The sequence below is a fragment of the Xylaria bambusicola genome (assembly GCF_022495145.1).
Source record: "Xylaria bambusicola strain CBS 139988 unplaced genomic scaffold F5B22scaffold_30, whole genome shotgun sequence".
In the NCBI taxonomy this organism is placed as follows: Eukaryota; Fungi; Ascomycota; class Sordariomycetes; order Xylariales; family Xylariaceae; genus Xylaria; species Xylaria bambusicola.
In genome coordinates, this window is record NW_025953583.1 from 136,464 (window position 1) to 157,397 (window position 20,934).

Below are 20,934 nucleotides of genomic sequence, written 5' to 3' on the forward strand. Positions count from 1 at the left end.
AGCAGAAGGGGTTCGAGTCGAGACATGAGCACCAAGTATCTCATATTTTAGGATAGAGAAGAACCAAAAGAATGCTTTATTTAATGTCAATCACCACCACACAGCTTGAGTATACTGACTAATTGAACTACTAGTTAGTTAGTATATAGAAGAAAGAGAAAGAGAGAGAGAAAGAAAAGGAAAAAAAAGAATCGTGGAGTTGACAATCTCCATCTCAGACAACCACCCCATGTCCCCGAGCCAAGCGTAATCCAGCACACCATGCGACGGGGGAGATACTCTGCAGCGTGAAACCTCCCTGAAGCATCCTCTCCATTTCCTAGGGCCGTCTAGTCGACACTGGCTACCCAAGTGGATAGACGACCACCGCGGCATTTGCGCTGGGCGCAGCGTGCGGGGGTTCTTATGGTCATGGGAGTGGCCGTCTGAGAATTGCAAGCGCCTTCTAACCAAATTGACCATTACAGTCGAAAGAATCCCGCCGCTGTTTGGGTTTATAAAGGGTGGTGCGGTGTGGGGAGGGCTGGTGGAGACTTGGGTGTTGTTGATTGGTTGAAGAGGTGTCTGAGGGTGGGGTGGATTGGGGACGATGGAGGTACGTAGGTACTTACTTGCTATCGATAGAAGCTCTCCCTCTCTTCTACCTATATCGCGATACTTGATACTTCAGCATTGCGCATCGAGAAAGTACAAACAGGTAGTTGGATCTCAGAGATCTTTTATTCATTTATTCAGGCTAAGATGAGTTTCTCATGATGTCTGTGGACTGCGTTTCATGTGCAATTGCTCACTACCTTGCGTAGTAGCACACTCCCACTCAATCGTGTCGAACTCCGGAGTAATCATCAGTATCTCCCCCTCCTACTTCGAAACATACATTATAACTGAGCGTCCAAACCGAATATCAACCAATTGCCCTCCACTCCTTTTCCCGACTTCACCCTAGCTATAGGCTAGCTAGCTACCAAATCACGAAAAAACCATGCTAACGACAACGCCATACCTCCGCATCCGGCGCCCCTCGCCCACAGCCGCCGAATTCACCGTGTCGACCCTAGCCCCTCCAACCCTGACCCTGCGCCTGACTCTCTACGCCATCTACGTTCTCCGCGGCCTTTTAAGCGGAGCCATCCTGCTCTTCCTCTACGCGCTCTGGACACAAGGTCCCTACGGCTCATTCCCATCCTCTTCCTCCTCGCAAATCCTTTCCCCGACCCGCCTTCTCGGCATGCTCCTCGCCTCTCGCCCCGGGGTATCAGCGACACGCCTCGCGGCGCAGACGGACCCGCGCCTCGCCGTCCCCGTATGCGCAGTGGCGCTGTACGCCCTGACGACGCGCTTGTATACCGAGGAGTCGCTGCTCGTGCTCCGCGGCCTGGGCATACAGACGCGCTCGACGAAGGGGAATATCCTCGCCGGCCGCGCCACCACGCGCTTCATTCCCACGGAGAAGATACAGGGTGTCCTGGTCAACGAGGCGTTCCTCGGGTTCGAGGTCCGGTCGTATCTCGCTGTTGTCGTTGACGGCGAGCCTGATGTCGTGGTTGTCTTTCCGAAGCTTTTGCCGCGGGCGAGGGTTGTAGAGAGGGTTTGGAGGGGTGTTAGGGAGTGCCTTTATGAGCAGGGCGTGAGGAATGGGGCCGTTTTGGATGGGAAGAGTTGAGGTTTGATGGGCTGTGCTATACTGTGCTGTGCTAGGTGGTGGATAACTGGCTAGATTTTGGCATCGTGTATATACTACGGATGGCGTTTTCAGCATAGACTGTTGGCGGTGGACTTGTTTGGTCTTTTAAGGAGTTGACGATACCCCTTGAGCTTATCTATTGTAGCTTTAGCTCTGATGCTGATTTGATATATATTCCCGTACAATAGTTTGATTGTACCCTCCAATATCTCTAATAACATGATATGCAGAGCTCTACGCTGTAGCTTCAACATTCGCATCTTGAGGTCGAACTGCTTCACTATCCATCCCCGTTGCGGCAGCGGCCTCGGCCCTCCTCTGCGCAATAACCGCCTGCATATGCGCCGCATCTGTGTATCCCTGCCTCTTAGCCTCCTTATCATACGCCTCCTGCGGCGCCAGAACTCGAGGCTTCTTGAGCAGCGGGACGTATTTCCCAAGACTCCGCTCCCTATTCCCGCCCTCGAAGCCCTTCTGGTTGGTGCTCGGCACATGCCGCTGTGCCTTCGGGTTGAGCTGTCGCGAGAGATCCGCCTGCGTCGCCACGATGTTCAAAAGCTGGCCTGCGAGCAGCTCGTCCATCTTGCGCTCGCGCCAGTGCTCCCACATATGGTTCACGAGACCCGAAGTGCCGTGCGCGTTCAGCACGCTGTCTTCGCCCACGTATAGCCATTCCATCCCGTCTGTGCGCGTCGGATCGTCTAAATCCCGCGGAAATAAGCAGTTCCAGAGGACGAGGGGTGTCTCGTTCGCGAGAACGTAGGCTGGTCGACGCGGCTCTGCGTCTATATCTAATAGCGCGTCGATTACGCTGGGGTCCTCGAGCCCTTGGCCCACGGAGAATAGCACCGAGACCATGCATCGGATTTGGTGCCAGAGGAACGCGGACCCACGCACGTGGAAGTAGTACACTTTGGGGAAATTCCCTGACGAATCAGACGAAGATGAATCAGAGGGAATCCTGAAGTCGTCGTCGAGGAGATGTGGCAGCGCCGTTTCCGCGCCGGGGACCTCGACGATGTCGCTCTCGAAGATCCGCCGCACGTAGCTCTGCCCCGTCTTGCTGCCATCGATCTTGCAGAAATTGCGGAAGTCGTGCAGACCCTCGAACTTCTTGGCCGCGGCCCGCATCGCGGCTAAGTCCAGCCAGCCGTCCACGGGCTTCCCGGCTTTGATCCTGCTGTCGCGGCTGGAAGGGTTCTCGAGACTGTGCGGCGTCGGCTGGTACGCCGGCTGCGTGAAGAAGTACCGGTACTGCCGCTCCCGACAGTGGTGACGCGCGGAGAACTCGGCGGGCGTCGTAGGACTCCATGCTAGGATCCGGATATCTGGGGGCAGGAGCCGGTTCAGGAGGCGCGGGTAAGGCAGTTCGTCGATTACATCGTCGAATTCTCGCTTCGGCGCCTTCTTTCCCTCCTCTGGATCCTCATTCGTAGTATCATCCTGAGCAGGCTCCGTAGATGTTTCCTCGACTTGCTTCGGCAGAGGCCGGTAACTCCTCATTCTAAGGCTGATGACCTGTCCGAAGGCACTCACACCGCGATCCGTCCGGCCGCATTTTGAGTACTCCCATGGGTCCCAGTTAATCTCATGTGGTTTCTCAGGGAAGATGAGGCAGGCCTTGACCAGTGCTTTCCAGAGCTCCTCCTCGATGGTAGGGAGGGTGCCGTGGCGCTGATACTCGAAACCGCCGTAGTTCTTGCCCAGGTACGCGAGCTTCAGCGCAACCAGTCTCGTAGAATATTTAGACGGGTCGATGCTACGCTCGGCTTTCTTCTTCTGCTTCTTGTTCTGCGGCTCGCCTTCTATCTTTGCTTCTTCACCATTTCCAGCTCCTTCGCCCTCGAGAAATGAGTACACCGGCGCCACTTTCGCAAGCGCTCCTGGTGTGGGCGCAACTACTTCCGCCCCCTGTTTGTCTTTTGCGTGGACTTCACGTTCCAGCTTCAGAATGCGCTTGATCAGAGCGTCTCTTGTCCATCGCTCGTACCCAGACACGCTATTATCCATTTTGGATCGTGCTTTGTAGTGTGCTTTTGTGGTGGTGGAGAAGCTGCATCGGCTCGTCTGGCATGCCGTCACGACTAGTTGGTGCAACCTATGGGGGCGCCAGCTACGACATAGTACTCTGCTACCGCCGAAACACCACATGCACTCTGCTTAATCATATGATGAACATAGATTGATTTCACAGCGTGGATTTACTTCATTACATGCAGCAATCAGTATACCCAATGTCTGGGTGACCAGTGGAAGATTTCTGAGGTGAGTAGGCTTATCGATAAAGATCTCCCGCTGGGACTTGGCAGGGCTTCAGCTAGATAGATACAAGGAGATCTTGGTGACTGCGGCGGTATCCTGTAATCACCTATTAACCTTACTTACCTACTGATATATGTTTTAAATACCGCTTTTGGATGATTACGATGCGCTGACTCAATGGAAGAACACACTGTCAAAGTTCTGCTGCTCGGCGACGAGAATGTCGGAAAGACAACATTTCTATCGTACGTCGCCGTTATATACCATGCCTGGACACGATTAACAGAGAGAACAGCCGCATCAGCAAGGGCGGGAATGCGCTCGACGGAAAATGTGAAATTACTCTGTTACGAGACGTAGATCAGCCTTTCATCTTCGAGCTCCGCAACAGGAGAAGAGCATATCGTCTTGAATTCTACGATACTAGTTATCCCGGTGACTGGCGGTCACTGGACCCAGACCTGATTCTCATATGCTATGATATCAGCCAGAGGCTAAGCTTGATCAATATGGAACGAGTTGTCAGTGTTTTTTGACGTGTCCACCCGTTTCTATCCTCAGCTCTAACCCCCAAACCATAACCACAGTGGATCAAAGAGGTCCATAGTACATTTGAAACGGGCGATCGCATTCCTATAATGGTGGTCGGTCTGAAGAGAGATCTCAGATCCGAAACCGATCCGAATGGCATCATCTATCCTCAAGAAGGATACAAGGTGTCGCAAGCGATGAGGGCAGATAGGTACGTCGAGTGTTCAGCGGTGACGGGTGAGGTGCTCAAGTTGGCGTTTGAGGATATCTGCAATACGGCCGCACAGACCAGGAGTGCAGCAGGCGGGCAGAGCGAAGGCGGCTGCGTCCTGATGTAGATAGTTGATTTCGGCGTATGATAGATTTGTAATTCAATATTCATTCCAAAACCCCTCTAAAGCCATCCTTCCATCTTCACAATCGATGTAGTAGTTCCGTGCTTCAGAAGACGATCACTGGCCACACTACGTGGTTTCCATAGCTTCTTCATCACCTTCTTCAGCAGGCGGAAAGTCGCCTAGAACCTCGAGGATAATATTGACGATCTCTTCCTGCTGCTCATCGGTGAATCGTCCCTCCATATCTTCTAGCACGGCATTGAGCACGACAGTACCGGTAGGTCGCAGATTCAAAATCATGATGCATTCGCCCTTGCTGATGTTATAAGGCTTCAACCTTTTGAGCAACTCAGGGATAGCAGCGACATCAAATGGGAGGGGTTTCTGGCTTAGAGGGCCAGGGAATGTCTCAAAGTACTTGAGCACCTACAAATATCTGTGAGCTATGTGACTTGAATGATGTATATACAAGGAAAAAAAATCAAAGAAGTGGCTTACCTCTCCTCGCAGTGTCTCTAGATTGCTGGGACCACGGCGTTTCTGTGCCTTGTATTGTTCAGCTTGGTCGGAGAGAAACTTGTACACTTCGACATTGGTCAACACGGCATTCTGGGCTTCGAGGATCCTCATTTTGACCAATGCGCCGGGCTGCAAGGTTACGGATACTCAGACGCAGATGTCCGCTTTGACTACCCAGGTAATTGTCTCAGTACTCTAAGTACATGCTTATGAAGTATGTGCCCAGTTATTTAATATTGCGCTGCTTTCAAGTCGTTTCTTGAATTTGACTCCAGTACAAATGAGCTGTTGTACTTGTAATTTTTGTGGCAGATGGCTGACATCTGGCAACAGCTGTTCTTAACTCAATTGCAGACAAATTCGATACTACCTCAGTTCCCTCTGGTATTAAGCTCAGTCTATTGAATTACATAGTATTCGATTCTCAGAAAATTACCTAAAATCTTCGAATAGTCTGAAAATTGCTACCCATTGCCCAGGCTATTTCGTCATCGGTTTGAATATCATGCTATAGTTATTATATCTGATTTTAAGTCGCTCCATATTTCACACCTCAACGGTACCATGTTCACCTTCCAGAACAGCTTGCAGAATATAAACTTTTGTAGCAAAGAAGTCCATCACATACGACCATAGCCACTGGAGAACTCGGGGTCCCGTCTGCTCCCCCTTAGATAAACCAATGAGCGCCGAATTAGTAGTTGGGTCGGTGACGACCAGCGAATCCTCGGTGTTGTATGTTTTTTTCATCTTTTTCTCGCACTCTGTCATGAGGCTACAAGGCACCTACAAGGCTGTAACAAAGACTCCTCTTGTATACAGCTTCAGCTTTGCCCGCAAGACGGTTGGAGGGACCCTTGCGCAATAATAGAAGTCATTAGCCAGTATACCAGGTCCTGACACTCTTGGGTTCACCATACCCAGTTTTCATACTTTTAATGTACAAAACGGCCCTGACTAAGTAGTCAAGCTAAAGGAATCGATGTCTAACGTTTTCTGATGGTAGATTGTAGTGACTCGTTTCCAACCGTGTTCTTTTGGGCAAATCAACGTTATATTGTTGCTCCCTTAGCTACCAAATATGTCTTCAGGCAAGGTGAAATCTCCTCAAAGGAGAGTTGGCGTGGTGCTGCAATATCTGTCCTTTTTACAAGGATTAACACGCTCATCTTGTCTATAGCTAAATGTTTCTCATCACTGGGACATGAGCTTGGGTCCAATTGTAGCAGCTTCGAAGAACATCCACTCTAGCTTCCCCGGATATCTTCTCCAGGGTGACGTCCGGCCACTGACTCATGGTGAACTTCGCCTGCGGAGAAAACAGCAATACGTAGCCATCAGGAGCTATGCTCCCCGATACCTCTGGGGAAAACTATATTCTTCGCAAGTCACAGCCGGATCTAAGATGAAAGAAGCTTGCATCATTATGACGATGCAAAGACTGAAGGCTATCGCCACTAGACGGTCTCTTCGTATGTTATTTATATAAGCTGTACTGGGAGCTTCAGTCCCGATATGTTGAAGACAGAATCCATTCACGCACGCATTCTATTCTACCTAGACTTTACTCATAATTTCGTATAAGCTGGACATTCAGAACAGTAAAGTGCTCCTCGACAATGCCGACTGAAAATACAAATGCATCTCGCGCCTTCGACTACGGCGTCGGCGTAACAGGCGAGAACGTCGATTTCGCCGAGGAGTCGGGCCTCGAAGCGGTATATGTTCTATTATAATCCCCTAGCCTAGCATTTAGCTCTAACAATAGGATAACATAGCCCGGCGTCCACGACAAAGCCCTCCTCGACAGGCTCAGAGACGCGCTGAAACCAGGCGATGCGCGGAAAGCAGCCTCTTCGTCTTCTTCAGCCGACACAACACATGACGGGCGACACGGCGGCGTGGAAGAAATCATGAAGCCCGGCCACCGCGACTACGACGAGGGCGCTCATCACGGCCTCGGAGGCGCGGCGAGCGGCATACTCGGCCAGACGCGGTCTGGCTTCGAGCAGATGAAAGCTGGCGAGGGAGAGCTTGGGCTCATGGATGCAATTAAGAGGAAGACGGGGGCTGCGCAGAGTGAGGATCATAGGGACTCGTCCCGTTTGACCAAGGCGGATAATAGTAAAGCGCCTGGGGGTGTGTATCAGGCTATTCGGGATGAATTTAAGAAATAGGGGTATCGATGAACCGGTGGTTGCTTTGCTATTGTATGCATTATGCTAAGGTTCGATGTTTTACTATGTTATTGTCCTCAATTTTGGGAGGGCTAGGTTTCGCTCGTAGCTAGAAAACTAAAGTCGAGAGACAAAAATCCTATACACTTAAGGTATATGCTATGCATCGTGCCTATGCTTTTATACGTATACGGGGTTATCTCGAAACTGTCTCAGATATTGATGCAACGCATTGTAAATGAATAGGTGCTGCTGTGTCAACTGAGGCTCTGGGGAAGTGTTAATATTGTTTTTGAGCGAGACCTATATGGGAAGCGTAGAAGATATCTTTATTGACCATAGCTCACCGCCGGTGAAATAATCTGCTCACATACCTCTCGGTTGACGACTCCACCACTTACCCGGATATAGACTATCAGTCACAATATGTCTATTCCGCTGTGAAGAGAAGTCCCTGCGAAAGTGGTATCCGCATATAAGGGGCCCGTCGTCCGCAGGGTATATCACCATTTCTAGGATATACCTTCGGTTGATTTTCATTCAGTCCTAGTGTATCACAGATGATTGTTTGAAGCAGTGCACTGCACTAACTGCCACCTGACCATGAAATCTGCCAAGGGTACTACTATATGAGCGACGAGGCTCTGCGCCAGAATGTGGCATGGCAGTTCACGCCGTAGAATCAATATCCATGTCTGCCGCCTGCAATCGCTCTATTTCCTCGATTCGTTTCAACATGCCATCCTTCCATTCACGAAGCTCTTGTCGTTTCTTGTCTGTCATGTCCCACCTACTCTGGAGCATCGTGTCGGGCCTCTGGACATGAAGTCTCTCGCTGATTCTGGTATCTTCCTCCTCCTCCATGTCTTCATCATCGCCAGGTTTGTCTGCGCTTGGTTCGGATCTCTTCACCATTTCGTCGAAACCGTCAAACCATTCATCATTTTGCCAGCCCCTTTTAATAATCTCGGCCATGACTTTATCTATGTCTCTCGATGTCACATCAGACCACCCGATCCAAAGTTCATCCTCATCCATAGTTGGGACGGAGACCTTGTCTTGTGCGTGTCCCAAAACATCGAGGATGGACTTCCTTATTTTTGAGTATTGCTTGTCGTCCAGGTCTTGGCCTTGTCTTATGACATGAAGCTGCCCTGCTACGAGGCAGTATACGGCGGCTAACAAGGGCGTTAAATGGTCGTTGACCCATTGATCTTTGGTTCGTCTGCCATGTGGAGCAACAATAGTTTGAATTCCAGCGAGGACAGTTCGTCCAATAATTTCTTGGTCTAGTTCCTTGCACAAAAGCTGGAGGGTTGGGCGTATCCATGCGGGTAATGTACTGTCGATGCCGCCGGCTTTCCTTTTTGCCTTTGCACGGACGGGTGGTGGTTTCGACGCAGACTTGGTAGGTGTGCCATCCGCCTTCACAGGAGACCGGAAGCCGGCTAAGGAGGCATCCTTGGTGGGTGTTGGTCGAGAGGGCGTCCGCTGGGCGCTACCGAATAGACCCGACTCTCTCGCCTTCGACGTTGGCGTTCTTACGCGGCTGGGCTTGCCGAGGGATGCCGAGGGCAGGACATTGTCGAGGTGAGCATACAATCGCTTGTATAATCGCGGGGGGATCGGCGGCCTCACTTGTATGGGCGGTAGGTTGAGCGAGATCTTGAGGCGTTCACAGGCGAGGTGAGCGCATGCGTAGGAACGGGCGACTTCTTCGTCGACCTTCAGGGCTCCAGCATTGTGACGCGATTGGGTAAGTAGAGACGACGCAAGGTCTAGCAGAGGCTGCGGGAGCGCAGTTGAGTGGCTGGGCAGCAAAGAGTATAACGTTGGCTCTAACGTACGGCTCATCCTGGCATGCAGATGAAGGTTGCGTCAACCTTATCCGACATAAGCTTATTATTTCTGACAGAACGCTGGCAGACAAATACACTGAGGGCTTGCTACGTCTCAGACCGTCAGGTCATGGCTTGTGATCAGTAAAGCACGCAGTTCCTCGTATCAAGATATCGTGCTGCCTCGCTCCTATCCCGTATCACATACAAAGACACCGAGGTGGTAGAGAAATGTCGAGTTCGGAATTGTAGCAATGTTGAAATGCCCGGTGAAATGACGTTTCTTGGGCGCGCGAACGCGCTGAACTCGCTACCTATATTCTATCTGTCAGGGTGTAACCGCGGCTCTAACATACCTGCCTCTTTAGCGCCTTGCTAGTGGCTATGACCCCTGATACATGCCTGCAATGGGTAAAGCCGATAGTGGGGGATGGCAGGACACACCCCTGTAAGGTGGGCGGCCGATCACCTTGGCCGTTACCTATCATCATCGTCAAGGAAGTGCAGTCAACACTTCCTTGATCTGTCCTTATTCATACTTGGTTGTTCATTCGTTGATCACCAATTACTACTACTGCAGGCACACGTGCTTTTGTAATTACGAACAAATATCATCACGTCAATCTTTACATCTCTGTCTCAGCAACAGTTCAATCTCCGTCCTTATCGCCCGTTTTCAAAGTGAAGGCAAGCCGAGGCCCTCATTACGATGCTTTCCACCGTCATAATAATCGCCGGTTTACTTACCGGTGTCCTCGGCCACGGCTCTCACGACCAGAAGCCTATGGTACCAGATGACGCGAATTGGATGACGAAACATATGGCAGGTACGTTGTAATTACTCCTGACTGGACATCGACATCTGCTTCCTTTGTACAGAATAACAGTCAGACAATGTCGCATGGAGGACGTACATTGCTAACATACAAAAAAGAGGAACACCACATGGCCGGCTTCGATCCTTCCTCCTTCTTCACATTACACGACTTCAACAGCAACGGCCGATGGGAACCCGAGGAGATGATGCGCACCTACGGTTTGATGGACGAGTCAAACAAAGACGTACCCCTCTCCAAACACGACGATTACCGACGCCAATTGATGGGCCTACTCGACCGTAACAACGACGGCTACGTCACGCGCGACGAGTTCTTGGCCTTCATCGCAAACGGAGGCACCCTACCAGACCTAGGGACGGGACCGGGACACCACGGCGACGACGAGTACGAGTACGAGATCCACCACTGGGAGAAGTACCACGACGAGAACACCAAGCTTGAAGATCTAACACACCCTGAGGATATCGCGCATTTTCGCAAGCATGACGAGATGGAGGAGGCTGAGGAGCGCCTTGCGCGCCTTGATCGCATGGCTATTGTCCAGGAGAACATCCCGGCTAAATTCAGGAGGTTCGGTTGATGGCCATGCTTGGGTCTGAATTGCCGTGGTGATTCTCTGCTTTTGTAAGATTCTAATTATCAATTGTACATTGAGCGCATGACAGGTATGGCGTCTATATGGATGGGCTTTTATGCGTGTATATGATTTGGAAATGGCATAGGGTTGCGTGAACGATGGTCCATGTCAAACAAAGAGCTAATGGAATGGGGAATTTGAAGCTGGCATGTTGGCGCTCCAAATCGAGCTTCGAACTTTCGCCAAGAAATAGTCTCATGTTGTGCTATCGTTTCTATCTGTAGACTTCTTAACGTACAGATCAAACACACAGTGCCAAACCCCCGGCGCAAACGTCTTGACCAGCTCAATATGCTCTGCGCAGACGTCACGATGGGCATCGGCATCGCCATCTCTCTCCAGTAATCGTTCCCGTGCCACAAACCATTCACAGATCTCTTTTCTCATCGTCTCGATATCTGACACGCCCACATTCTCATGAATGTGGAACCAAGCCCGTTGAGCCTCGCTAGTTATATCCCACGCAGTCGCCCAGGAGCCCCGACTAGTGGGCAGCAGTCCACAATTGACATGCATGATCTTGTTCATTCGTAGTTCCGTCCTTGTTCCGTTTTCATCCTCGTCATGATCTCTTTGCTGTGTCTCGCGCTCTCTCGTGAGCTCATCTAATCTCCTGATCCTGTCCGCTGCACGAGTGTTGTCCTCGAGAAATACCACGATGATCTCATCGCCAGCTAGTATATCTCTAAGGATTTTCTCCTCTTCTTCTACAGTACCACTTGTTTTAGGCGGAGGGTGAACAACCCTCACACTCCATCCGTTTGCTTCCGCGCCCCGTCTCAGCCCCTCTACGCTCCACGGATTCAGTTCCCAGCATAGAACGCGGAAGCCCAGTGTCGCATAGCAGAAGGCGAAGTACCCTATCCCGGCATATAAATCGACTGCCAGCGCTCCTCTTCGCTGCTTCGCGGGGATATGCCGATGCGTCAAATCGTAGTCTTGCTGATTTCGAGTACTTGTTGTTGAGCTCTTGGCATCGTGGAAGTCAAGCAGCCGCGCTTTCTCTTTGATATTGCCCCGGCTGAACATAGTCCATCTAGGCGCCCAGATTTGCGTGATACCATTCTGCTTCGTAGAGACCCAGAAGGCGCGCGAGAAGTCTTCTTCTGTTACATTTACCGGCTGGAGAGGATCTTCGCTTAAGTTGCTAGTAGATGTTGATAATGTAGATGGCCCGAAATCTCCATAAAGCATTCGAAGACCGCCTGGGCTACGCAGTATGTTCTCGCTGGCATGCGCTGTCGTTTCTTCTCTTGTTCCTTCATTGCTACCTCTTGAATGCAAAGGTATGCCCTCGTTGATAGCTAGATGCGTGAGCTTGGCTTTGGGAGACTGTGATATCTCCTCTAGTATCATCTTCCACAGCAACTTAGGGTCCCGTAAATCCACGTCATCCTCACTCATGGGCAAGATTAGGGCGTCGCACCATGCTGCTGACGTGAAAGAGCCTGCGGGAAGTAGCACGAGTGGTCCATACGCTGTCCATCGCCTCGGCGCTTGTGTGGTGAGATCATTGACATTGTGCTGATTGTTTAGGCGGACCGCATGCTTTTCATACCATTTATTGATGGCGACTTCAATTGGGTTTCGTTTCTGCCGAAGTCTCTTCTGTGTTTGTGGGTGCTCACGCTTCTCATGCTCCTCTGTGCTCATGATGAGATGTGTGATTAATTCATGGATTCAGCAAGGTTCACGGCTCGAAGTGGGCCGTAGTGCGAGTGTGCACCTATCAACAGTGCCGTAGTAACACCGACCCCCTTTTTTGGTTGACTTACCCTCAACACTGGGGGATTTTATCTTGAATAACTTCTTGCATTATTACTGAGAGTTCTGTGTGAATTCAAGCATATCTAACCACGTCGTACGATAACTGCCACGTGAGATACTCCCTCCCAATTCTGTGAGGTAACAAGGCAAGGTTACGGTAGGTGCTGTACGATCAACCTTTCCTTGACTCGTGAAATGCCGGACCTGAAGTTTTTGTCACAAAACTTTCCAACCGCGGTTAATTTCGCGCTGAAGGTGAGTACATATACATGTGCCTAAGATGTTATGAAGACCGCCCAACAGGTGGCGGTACTTCTGATGACCTGATTTCCCCTCAGCATCCCTTCTCAGATTATTTGAGGCTCGTAACTTCTCAGGTCTTTCTGGAATGCTGATTTTCAGGTCCTCTACAAATATCTTCCAAGAACTGTCCTATTCGCCAGAGCGATGTTCCAGTGAAAGGTTTTGCAGCTCTCAGCGTGGTCGTTAATGTTGCCCAAGTACTTGAGTACGGGTTCAAACCCCTTCGGAAGAGCAGAAATCTTCGCGATGTAGGGGTCCCTGATCCAGAACTAGACAACGGTGCGCGGCGAGTCCGAACAATTGCAGCTAGCCTTAGTGCCCAAACGCTTCTGAAGAGTCACGAGGGTCTTCAAGATCTAGCACTTCAATGTGTTATAGTATCTGCGGAATCTATCGAGGAGCTTGACGCGCTTAAAGTTGTAGATCCCAAGTCAAAATGACGACGAGTCATAGCCATATAGAAAAGTGAACGTAGGAAAAAGTACATGGAAACACTTGAGAAACGCCTTAATAGTTATAAGACTCAACTAAATCTACATCTAGCTAGTCTCTCTAGGTAAGACATGACAGTAGTTTCATTTTGCGTCTATTCTTTATTTCGCGAGAGATAAGACTAAGATTGATCTAGAACCGAAATCAATACGAGGCTGGTAGATATTGGCCGTAATAAACAAATAGTCATAAGCGAATTGACAGATATGCAGTCCACGGTCAAAAGGCTTACCGACGTTGATCAAGAGCTTTCCAGGACGATCGAATCATTAGTCCGGCAATACCATGATCAGCTGAGTGAACAAGTCATTCTCGACAAGCTTCGTTTTCCTGATAATATGCATGAAAGATTTGATACCATTCCCGATGCTCATGTAGAAACATTAAAATGGCTATTTGGCCATGATGACAGTGGCGACGACCCTAGAGTGGAAGCTTCGAAGGCTTTCATAACGTGGCTCCAACAAGGGAGCGGTTTCTTCCACATTTCTGGGAAAGTGGGTGCCGGCAAGTTCACTATGATGAAGTACATTTGCTCGCATAAGGACTTGGATGAGCATCTGAAAGTCTGGTGTAAAGGTACTCAGCTAGCTCGTGGCCAATTTTTCTTCTGGAAGCCTGGCACTACCGCGCAAAAGAGTCTGAAAGGTCTTCTCCGTGGACTCTTACACTCGATACTCGACAAAACCCGCGATCTTATCCTAATAGCAATGCTTGAGCGCTGGAAACTGATCACCGCCAATTTCACGTTCAGCAGAGAACTGGACTATCGTGATTTTCAAGACGGATTTGATAACATTCTCGAACACGCTGGTAACTCCGGCCTATACAAGATTGCGCTGTTTATAGATGGGCTTGATGAATTCGAGGGCCGGTATGTCATGGGGGTATGTCCCCAGAGTGAGGCTAGATTACCAATAGGTAGTACGTAGGAAGTAGATAGGTTGAAGGTATGGGTAAGGCTCAATATTATTGATCCCGAACCAGGTTTGCCTAAAATAGAAGGTACCCCTCAAAGAACTCTATGGGAAACAGTGATCCATGGGGTTATGACAAATACGTTTCCCCCAAGTTGGTGCCCTGGTGTTGTAATCGATTGGTTTCTTCGACATGGGGCGAACTCAGACATGGCTATAGGCAAACTTGCTCCGCACGGTCCTCGTTCAACTGCCGTGGTTAGTCCCAGAGGGCGGTTACGAGTTTCTCCATATTCATTGGCTTGTTTTATGAAGCGAAGTCTATATAACCTCACTTTCCAATAGTGCCTGTATGTCTCTAATTATGAACAGCCTACAATGGCCTTCCGTACAGCCGAAGCGTAAGGCGTACTGCATGCTCAGCTTGTACGCGTGTAACATTGACTCGCTTTGTCAACAGTACTCTCACTGAGCCTTGAGGATCTATTCTCAAAATCATTCATGTATTCAACCCATCCCATGTTGCCGGCGCCCCTCACAACATGCCGAAGGCGAAGGGTCATATCTCTCAATTGCAAGGCGATGCCTTGACTGTAGCCACACAGCTCCACGGCCAGATCCTACATGCCCTAAACTTCGTCAGCACTTTGGCTGCTTGGCCCACGGGTGCCAACAAGCACATAAAAGAGATAGAGATTCTCGTTGATGAATATCTTGAGAGAACCGTGGTAAACGAGAAGAAATTGGAAGCACTAAAGCAGGCAGATTTTGCCAAACTCATATCTCTGTTCGTTGTGGCTCATGCACGCTTGTGCTAGCCCCCTATATGATGTCTGTCTAATTAATAACTTCTCATCCTGTCCTAGATGGTATCCTGATGCACAGTGGCCCGAGCTGAAAGTAGCCACGGCTTACACGGTATTATGGATCTTTGTCTGGGATGACGAGGTCGATACTGGTGGCCTTGCCGATGAGAGCCTGGCACAGGAATACTACCAAAATTCCATCGCCTATGCGCGCTACATATTGGGACTCGATGAGCATTTTCATACTACAAATGGTGATGCTAATGTAGTTATACCACCGCACACAAATATGACTCTATTCGTAGACTTCGGTTCCGTATTGCGGGAAAAGACAGATATTCAGCAGCGGCAGCGATTCTTCGATAACCTCAAGGACTTCAAGGAACAAGTGGGAGTGGAACATAGTTATCGCATCTCGGGGAGCATGCCATCGTTAAGTGATTATATGGTCATACGCATGGGCTCTGTTGGCTGCACCCCTCAAATTGCCCTGACCGAGTAAGTCTTTGTTAATTTTTAGAACGAACGTAGAACTGAAAAATGAAGTTTCATGTTAAGGATCAGACTTCCCGAGTCAGTTATGGGCTGCGATGCGATGACAGCTCTTTGGGGACAGACAACGCGGATATGTATAGTCCTAAATGACCTGTACTCGGCTCAAAAAGAGATGGTAAGTTTCATCATTACATATTTGACAGTTACTAATAACTACATAATCTAAACCCCAAACTTCAGGCTCAAGGCTCGCTTTTGAACATCGTTCCCATCATATTCCACGATATCAAAGACACGGGTCAGAAATGCCTTAGCATGATATCGCAGGAATTAGATCGTATACTAAGAGACGCTATGGAAAAATTCGAGCTTGCTGCTCGAGAACTTGAATACATGGCACCCCGTCGCTCCCAGCTGAACGAGGATATCCTCAAATTTGTCAAGTGGTGTCGCTACTACGTTATGGCTTGCCTCCACTGGACCTTGGAGTCTCATCGATATGGGATGATAAAATGCACCAATGCTGACGGCACATTAAGCATTCCTTTTTGATATTGGGCTTATATGGTGTCTAGTTCGTAAGAGATCTCACTTGATCAGAGGCATAGAGGCTAGGCAGGTATCAATGCCACAGACTCTTTTATTACACATAGGTTGAACTCACTATGAGATATGTCTCTCATTGGGAGACCTAAATCATCAACTGCTTTTTGATTTCAGTTCCAGTTTAGCAGTCAATCGTTGGACACGATATCTATGAAGCAACATGGACTACTAAGTCATAAGCCAGACTAAGCATAACATGAGGACTTGGCTTCAAGTAAATATAAGTAGGCATTACTTACTTCTAGAATACTTTTCGAGAGCATTCAATACTACGGAACACATACAATCATTCTAGATGAGTATAGTATTCGCCTGATATTTGTGTAGACTTTGTTATTAAGACCAAGGAACTATCTTTCAGCCGCAGGACCCCCTGTCCATGCTTATTATGCAACTTGCATGATGAAAATTATCGGGAACTTACGGAATGACGTGAACGGAGGAAAGTTTCGATCCCTTGGCTGTCTTCCAGCATCTCCTCACTTTAAAACATGTCGGAATTACATAGAGTAGACAGCACAACGACAATTCAAACAGGCGTTTTCTAACTTCACTATGCTAAGTCTTGGGACGGACATCTCTAGATTCAAATCGACTTGGCGATGCTGTCATTCACAAGCCGATCTTGATGGTTAAGCATACTTCACTAAAGCAATCTTAGCAAGAGAATAGGGCAGGGCGATATCTCCCGTCGTGTTTCACATGTAGACGAGAACGAGCTACATATGTACCCAAAACCATTTCGAGATTCCAACGCGGGGAAAAGGGCCAAGGCACAAGTAGTTCATCTCTAGATCGTATCTAGTGCAAGATATTTACCCAAAGGAGAAGTCAACAACGAAAGTCATAAGGAAACAGACCAATCATATCTACGGCACGAAGTATGTCAGAGACTACTCTATGTATCCATTCATCCAACGTCGGGACGAAGGGAATAGCCACAGACGTGGTGATGTGCATCTCACACTACTATGTAATCAAGTACGGGGTTGTCTCCAGTTTGCTTCCTACACTAGCTGCAACCACTAAGGCAAGTCAGCCCAAACGAGGGTCCCCACCCCCCGAAATCGCTTGCAAAAGGCATGCTTGTCAATCCGGCATACATACATAAATATACATGAAATGCTTCGTGGCCATCCCGTGCTGCCCGTGGGAGGTTGTGGGGGTTTGCCCAGACCATGACTAGGTATGCATGGTGAGAATGCAGGGTATGAAGGAGGGTAAGATGTCGAGGATGTCTAGAATAGAGGAGAGCGGCCAGAACTCGTATCTGAGCACTGCATTCTCACCATGTGTGCATCGTTCTCTCCGGATCTGCGCTTCTAGAGCCGCTGATCAGGTGGCGCCGTGGCCCTACGACCTCAGAAATAAACCCTACATAAGTCAAGATAACAAGGAGGTTCAACCGCTTAGTTTAGTCAGCTACCGGTAGCGCAAGCACACCACAGGCGGGGTACTCCGCGTTTTGGGGGTGAGACACCAACTCTGCCCCCCTTGCGTGCTCTCTCGATCTGCGTTGCCTGATGGGAATGAGTGGTCTGATAAGCCTTAACCATCTTATTTTTCACCGCCTGGTTTTTTTTTTCCATCGTAAGATTTTCCTGATATGTATTACTTATCGCCGACGTCCACTGTTTGGGGTATTGCGCGGAGTTCCGTCCGGCTGGTAGTGCAAGGAAGTTCCTGGCAAACTGTCCTTTGCTTGCCCTGCTTGATTGCCTGCTTTATAAGTAAGTACGATGGCGTAGATAGGACTAATCTGATGCCCGTCACGGCCGACGATTCCTGCAGAGTATGAGCCACGCAATATACCTACATCGTGTGGTGTAAAGTCCGACGAAAAAAAAAACAATTCCGCACAAACACATATACTTGCCTTTCAAGACAATTAGAAATCACCTTGAAGAGCACATCCAATAACTGCGAAAGCAAGAGCCCTGTACTTAGATAATATTCCGCAGTCCGTAATAATTCCAGTATACTTAGCGTACATCCATGTACACTAATGCAACAGTCCGAAGTCCGCGTAGTCTCCGTCAAAGACCAAAAAAAAAAAAAAAAAAGGCGAGGAATCAAATCAAAAGCTGCACTGCTAGCGTGCGTTCTGCTGTACCTACCGGTATCGTCGTAAGCTTGCTTAAAGCAGTCTGAGGCGCGCCGGGCGTCTGGATGGGGGGGAGCTTCTTGTCTTGCATGCAGGCAGGCTGGGCGCCCCAACTTTGAAGAGCGCAGTGTTGGGATGTGACAGTATGCCTTACTGTGTGCGAGGGGTCTCCGAGAGTTCCCGGTACTTTCGAAATGTAAAAGCTTGTGAGATGGATGGTCGTTAGCAGACACGGAGGGAGTGGTTTTATACACCGCCCGGTGGACTAATCGTGACTAAACCTTCACTTACCTAACCCAAGTATTCTACAGCATTAATATAATCACAATCCCCAGCCTATCTCTACTAATACCTAGGTGTTATAAGGGTAGTTTTTATAACTGTTTCCTCGTGACTGGCACATGATATCTCGGCTGACGATTTATTTCAATTTTCCCCATATACTTGCCTCATAGTCAACCTGTGTCGACTGCATGTTGCTCTTTGACGCTAAAGTACCGGTAAGAGTAGTAGCATGGATTAGAAATTGTGAAATTCAACCTACTTAGGACACTGCTCAATATTTAAGGCCTTGCTGCAAAATAACTATGACTAGGAAGGGTATAATGAAGTCCTGTATCTATAATACAACTTGCTGTCCATCGGGTCAACTCTCAACCCTTGGGTCTTTGTGAGTCGCTACAATCACATGTTCACATATTAAAGTAGATTTCGACCCCATATCTCAGAGCACCGGATTCTACTGAAACCAAGCATAGATCTTTACTACTATGCTAGTCGCCATTTGATATAACTCATAACCTTGGGACGGTGGAGGAGGCGGAAACGTCAATTCATGCTTATGCTTATTTATTCATGTGGGTGTAGAAGAACCATTTTTAAAACCCTGAAACCTCTGGACTCGTCCAGCATGCCCTTGTCTCCGAAGACTAGTACGCCGAAATCCAGTATAATATGGTTCGCAATTGGGTACATGCTCGTAACGCCATCCCTGGGGCCAACCGTCCTACGCCACGACCACTGTCGTTCTTTATCCCTTCTTCTTGGACACACCGACGGTACGACCGCGGCGGCCCGTTGTCTTGGTGTGCTGTCCGCGGACGCGGAGACCCCAGTAGTGTCGGAGACCACGGTGAGCACGGATCTTCTTCAAGCGCTCAAGGTCCTCACGTAGCTTGCTGTCAACAGCGGATGAGATGGCATGTGAGTTGGTGCCGGTGACGATATCTCTTTGTCGGTTAAGGACTGTGCATCTTGTGAGCTACTGTTTACATCGCTCACATCTTCAGAACCGTAACTTACACCAGGCGGGGATCTTGTAAGCAGCGGGGTCCTTGACGATCTGGACGACACGCTCAAGCTCTTCGGCGGTGAGCTCACCAGCACTATTGACATTGATTAGATCATAGTCAATTTATATGTGGGCCATATCATTTCCTACCGCTTGTTCTTGTCGATATCGGCCTTCTTGAGGATCAAGTCGGCGAAACGAGGACCAATACCCTTGATGGAGGTCAAGGAGTCTACGCTAAGATTAGCTGCTGTACATGAATGCGATAATTTCCGAAAACAAAAAACAAGGTTAAGCCCAAATATTCGCGGTAGTACTCACAGAGGGCCTTTTGCTTGCCGTCGACATTGGTGTTTCTTCAAAACAGTTAGTACGTCATAATATGGACGTTGCCCGTACAAGCTTGGATTGACAACATCATAGCAGATTGAATCAACAGCTAGCTGTGGCATAGTGGGAGGAATAGGAAGGATTCGTACAGAAGACGGATAATGAACTGTAACATATCAGTTAGTGGGCTGTTTAATGTGCACTAGAAATATAGACAGCTCAGGTTCTAGACACATGAGAACGTCTCAAGGCCTGTCACACTGAAGGAACGAATTTAATACTAACCTGAAAGTTCGACTTCTCCCCCGAGACGAGCGACTAAAACACGTATCAGCACTGCCTGCCCTATCAATCAAAAGTGTCGTCCTGTCCAGGCCCTCTAATTCCTATCGCAAATGCTCGAGTGCCAGCCGATGCCGATTTCGTCGGTCCTGTTGACGTCTGTCGTGCTCTCTAATCGCCGCTCTTAATAGTATACTGAGCTGGAAATGCGGACGGATACATCCATCTCATTGTGCGAAAGTTGGCTTGACAATTTGCGACTATCTCGATTCTGTCTGATACTTGTCGAGGAGGCGATCATCGTTTCAACGCGACACAACGGCGGCAGGATGGTCGAAAGGCGGCGCGGCAATCTCGAGCATTTGTTCTAGGAAATATCGAGGCCATTGAACGAGGTGCGGTTGTGTTTCGACTCACCATGGTGACGGCGTTGGGTGTGGTGGACTGTCGATGGAAAGGAAGCGGAAACAGTCCGAGCTACACTTTTCAAGATTTTTGGTAGAGGACGTGGTTTCTGTGTGTGCGTGTGGTCGACGGGTGTCAAAGCTTTTCCGAATCCGAGTTTGTGTGGCTGCCATTTGATTGGATCGTTTTCCAAGGTTGTGGGACTGCCCTAGTGGAGCCCCTCGGCTTATCTTATCGCGCCGTCCTTGTCACTCCACCCCGCCTCCAGTTCTGTGGCTCACTATTGTGGCTTACATTCATATGTGGCTCGA

The 20,934-nt window shown here is 49.1% G+C and overlaps 12 protein-coding genes across 12 annotated transcripts; 7 read left to right on the forward strand and 5 right to left on the reverse strand.

Annotated features, from left to right (window-relative positions):
• Positions 1 to 659: 659 nt before the first annotated feature.
• On the forward strand, positions 660 to 1,791 carry F5B22DRAFT_273366 (GPI-GlcNAc transferase complex, PIG-H component-domain-containing protein). Its single transcript, XM_047970228.1, has 2 exons — positions 660 to 741; positions 810 to 1,791. Exon 2 carries the CDS (start codon positions 983 to 985, stop codon positions 1,661 to 1,663), a length of 681 nt encoding a protein of 226 aa, XP_047829404.1. The 5' UTR covers positions 660 to 741; positions 810 to 982; the 3' UTR covers positions 1,664 to 1,791.
• On the reverse strand, positions 1,792 to 4,145 carry F5B22DRAFT_273339 (pseudouridine synthase). Its single transcript, XM_047970226.1, has one exon. The coding sequence runs from the start codon at positions 3,833 to 3,835 to the stop codon at positions 1,919 to 1,921; it is 1,917 nt and encodes a 638-aa protein (XP_047829405.1). The 5' UTR covers positions 3,836 to 4,145; the 3' UTR covers positions 1,792 to 1,918.
• On the forward strand, positions 4,124 to 4,815 carry F5B22DRAFT_647932 (P-loop containing nucleoside triphosphate hydrolase protein; the record flags this gene model as incomplete). Its single annotated transcript, XM_047978951.1, has 3 exons — positions 4,124 to 4,191; positions 4,242 to 4,467; positions 4,534 to 4,815. The coding sequence occupies 3 exons, from the start codon at positions 4,124 to 4,126 to the stop codon at positions 4,813 to 4,815; spliced, it is 576 nt and encodes a 191-aa protein (XP_047829406.1).
• A 63-nt stretch (positions 4,816 to 4,878) lies between these two features.
• On the reverse strand, positions 4,879 to 5,609 carry F5B22DRAFT_273348 (HRDC-like protein). The gene is made up of 2 exons (XM_047970227.1): positions 5,314 to 5,609; positions 4,879 to 5,241 (listed from the first exon to the last, which is right to left on the reverse strand). Exons 1-2 carry the CDS (start codon positions 5,443 to 5,445, stop codon positions 4,942 to 4,944), a joined length of 432 nt encoding a protein of 143 aa, XP_047829407.1. The 5' UTR covers positions 5,446 to 5,609; the 3' UTR covers positions 4,879 to 4,941.
• Positions 5,610 to 6,953: 1,344 nt separating this feature from the next.
• F5B22DRAFT_647934 (uncharacterized protein) lies at positions 6,954 to 7,511 on the forward strand (the record flags this gene model as incomplete). Its single annotated transcript, XM_047978952.1, has 2 exons — positions 6,954 to 7,052; positions 7,113 to 7,511. The coding sequence occupies 2 exons, from the start codon at positions 6,954 to 6,956 to the stop codon at positions 7,509 to 7,511; spliced, it is 498 nt and encodes a 165-aa protein (XP_047829408.1).
• A 335-nt stretch (positions 7,512 to 7,846) lies between these two features.
• Positions 7,847 to 9,488, reverse strand: F5B22DRAFT_273385 (uncharacterized protein). The gene has a single exon (XM_047970229.1). It carries the CDS (start codon positions 9,363 to 9,365, stop codon positions 8,181 to 8,183), a length of 1,185 nt encoding a protein of 394 aa, XP_047829409.1. The 5' UTR covers positions 9,366 to 9,488; the 3' UTR covers positions 7,847 to 8,180.
• A 351-nt stretch (positions 9,489 to 9,839) lies between these two features.
• Positions 9,840 to 10,894, forward strand: F5B22DRAFT_273388 (putative secretory pathway protein Ssp120). Its single transcript, XM_047970230.1, has 2 exons — positions 9,840 to 10,176; positions 10,284 to 10,894. Exons 1-2 carry the CDS (start codon positions 10,059 to 10,061, stop codon positions 10,766 to 10,768), a joined length of 603 nt encoding a protein of 200 aa, XP_047829410.1. The 5' UTR covers positions 9,840 to 10,058; the 3' UTR covers positions 10,769 to 10,894.
• Positions 10,895 to 12,515, reverse strand: F5B22DRAFT_273389 (S-adenosyl-L-methionine-dependent methyltransferase). Its single transcript, XM_047970231.1, has one exon. The coding sequence runs from the start codon at positions 12,476 to 12,478 to the stop codon at positions 11,021 to 11,023; it is 1,458 nt and encodes a 485-aa protein (XP_047829411.1). The 5' UTR covers positions 12,479 to 12,515; the 3' UTR covers positions 10,895 to 11,020.
• Positions 12,516 to 12,787: 272 nt separating this feature from the next.
• On the forward strand, positions 12,788 to 13,335 carry F5B22DRAFT_647938 (uncharacterized protein; the record flags this gene model as incomplete). The annotated part of the gene is made up of 2 exons (XM_047978953.1): positions 12,788 to 12,847; positions 13,018 to 13,335. The coding sequence occupies 2 exons, from the start codon at positions 12,788 to 12,790 to the stop codon at positions 13,333 to 13,335; spliced, it is 378 nt and encodes a 125-aa protein (XP_047829412.1).
• Positions 13,336 to 13,593: 258 nt separating this feature from the next.
• Positions 13,594 to 14,384, forward strand: F5B22DRAFT_657280 (uncharacterized protein; the record flags this gene model as incomplete). Its single annotated transcript, XM_047980030.1, has 2 exons — positions 13,594 to 14,261; positions 14,375 to 14,384. The coding sequence occupies 2 exons, from the start codon at positions 13,594 to 13,596 to the stop codon at positions 14,382 to 14,384; spliced, it is 678 nt and encodes a 225-aa protein (XP_047829413.1).
• Positions 14,385 to 14,846: 462 nt separating this feature from the next.
• F5B22DRAFT_657281 (isoprenoid synthase domain-containing protein) lies at positions 14,847 to 16,157 on the forward strand (the record flags this gene model as incomplete). The annotated part of the gene is made up of 4 exons (XM_047980031.1): positions 14,847 to 15,091; positions 15,171 to 15,608; positions 15,657 to 15,780; positions 15,846 to 16,157. The coding sequence occupies 4 exons, from the start codon at positions 14,847 to 14,849 to the stop codon at positions 16,155 to 16,157; spliced, it is 1,119 nt and encodes a 372-aa protein (XP_047829414.1).
• Positions 16,158 to 18,655: 2,498 nt separating this feature from the next.
• On the reverse strand, positions 18,656 to 20,716 carry F5B22DRAFT_612364 (ribosomal protein S13). Its single transcript, XM_047975340.1, has 7 exons — positions 20,636 to 20,716; positions 20,222 to 20,254; positions 20,086 to 20,102; positions 19,928 to 19,962; positions 19,757 to 19,838; positions 19,618 to 19,700; positions 18,656 to 19,560 (listed from the first exon to the last, which is right to left on the reverse strand). Exons 1-7 carry the CDS (start codon positions 20,636 to 20,638, stop codon positions 19,346 to 19,348), a joined length of 468 nt encoding a protein of 155 aa, XP_047829415.1. The 5' UTR covers positions 20,639 to 20,716; the 3' UTR covers positions 18,656 to 19,345.
• Positions 20,717 to 20,934: the final 218 nt, after the last annotated feature.

Bases quoted from the DNA above. Each gene is read 5' to 3' on its own strand.
- F5B22DRAFT_273339 (XM_047970226.1), bottom strand. From the start codon at position 3,835: ATGTGGTGTTTCGGCGGTAGCAGAGTACTATGTCGTAGCTGGCGCCCC.
- F5B22DRAFT_273366 (XM_047970228.1), top strand. From the start codon at position 983: ATGCTAACGACAACGCCATACCTCCGCATCCGGCGCCCCTCGCCCACA.
- F5B22DRAFT_273389 (XM_047970231.1), bottom strand. From the start codon at position 12,478: ATGAGCACAGAGGAGCATGAGAAGCGTGAGCACCCACAAACACAGAAG.
- F5B22DRAFT_273388 (XM_047970230.1), top strand. From the start codon at position 10,059: ATGCTTTCCACCGTCATAATAATCGCCGGTTTACTTACCGGTGTCCTC. The intron at 10,177-10,283 runs GTACGTTGTAAT...CATACAAAAAAG, and splicing joins GATGACGAAACATATGGCAG to AGGAACACCACATGGCCGGC.
- F5B22DRAFT_273385 (XM_047970229.1), bottom strand. From the start codon at position 9,365: ATGAGCCGTACGTTAGAGCCAACGTTATACTCTTTGCTGCCCAGCCAC.
- F5B22DRAFT_273348 (XM_047970227.1), bottom strand. From the start codon at position 5,445: ATGAGGATCCTCGAAGCCCAGAATGCCGTGTTGACCAATGTCGAAGTG. The intron at 5,242-5,313 runs GTAAGCCACTTC...AGATATTTGTAG, and splicing joins TAGAGACACTGCGAGGAGAG to GTGCTCAAGTACTTTGAGAC.
- F5B22DRAFT_612364 (XM_047975340.1), bottom strand. The intron at 19,839-19,927 runs GTGAGTACTACC...ATCTTAGCGTAG, and splicing joins CGGCAAGCAAAAGGCCCTCT to ACTCCTTGACCTCCATCAAG. The intron at 19,561-19,617 runs GTAAGTTACGGT...CAAGATGCACAG, and splicing joins TTACAAGATCCCCGCCTGGT to TCCTTAACCGACAAAGAGAT.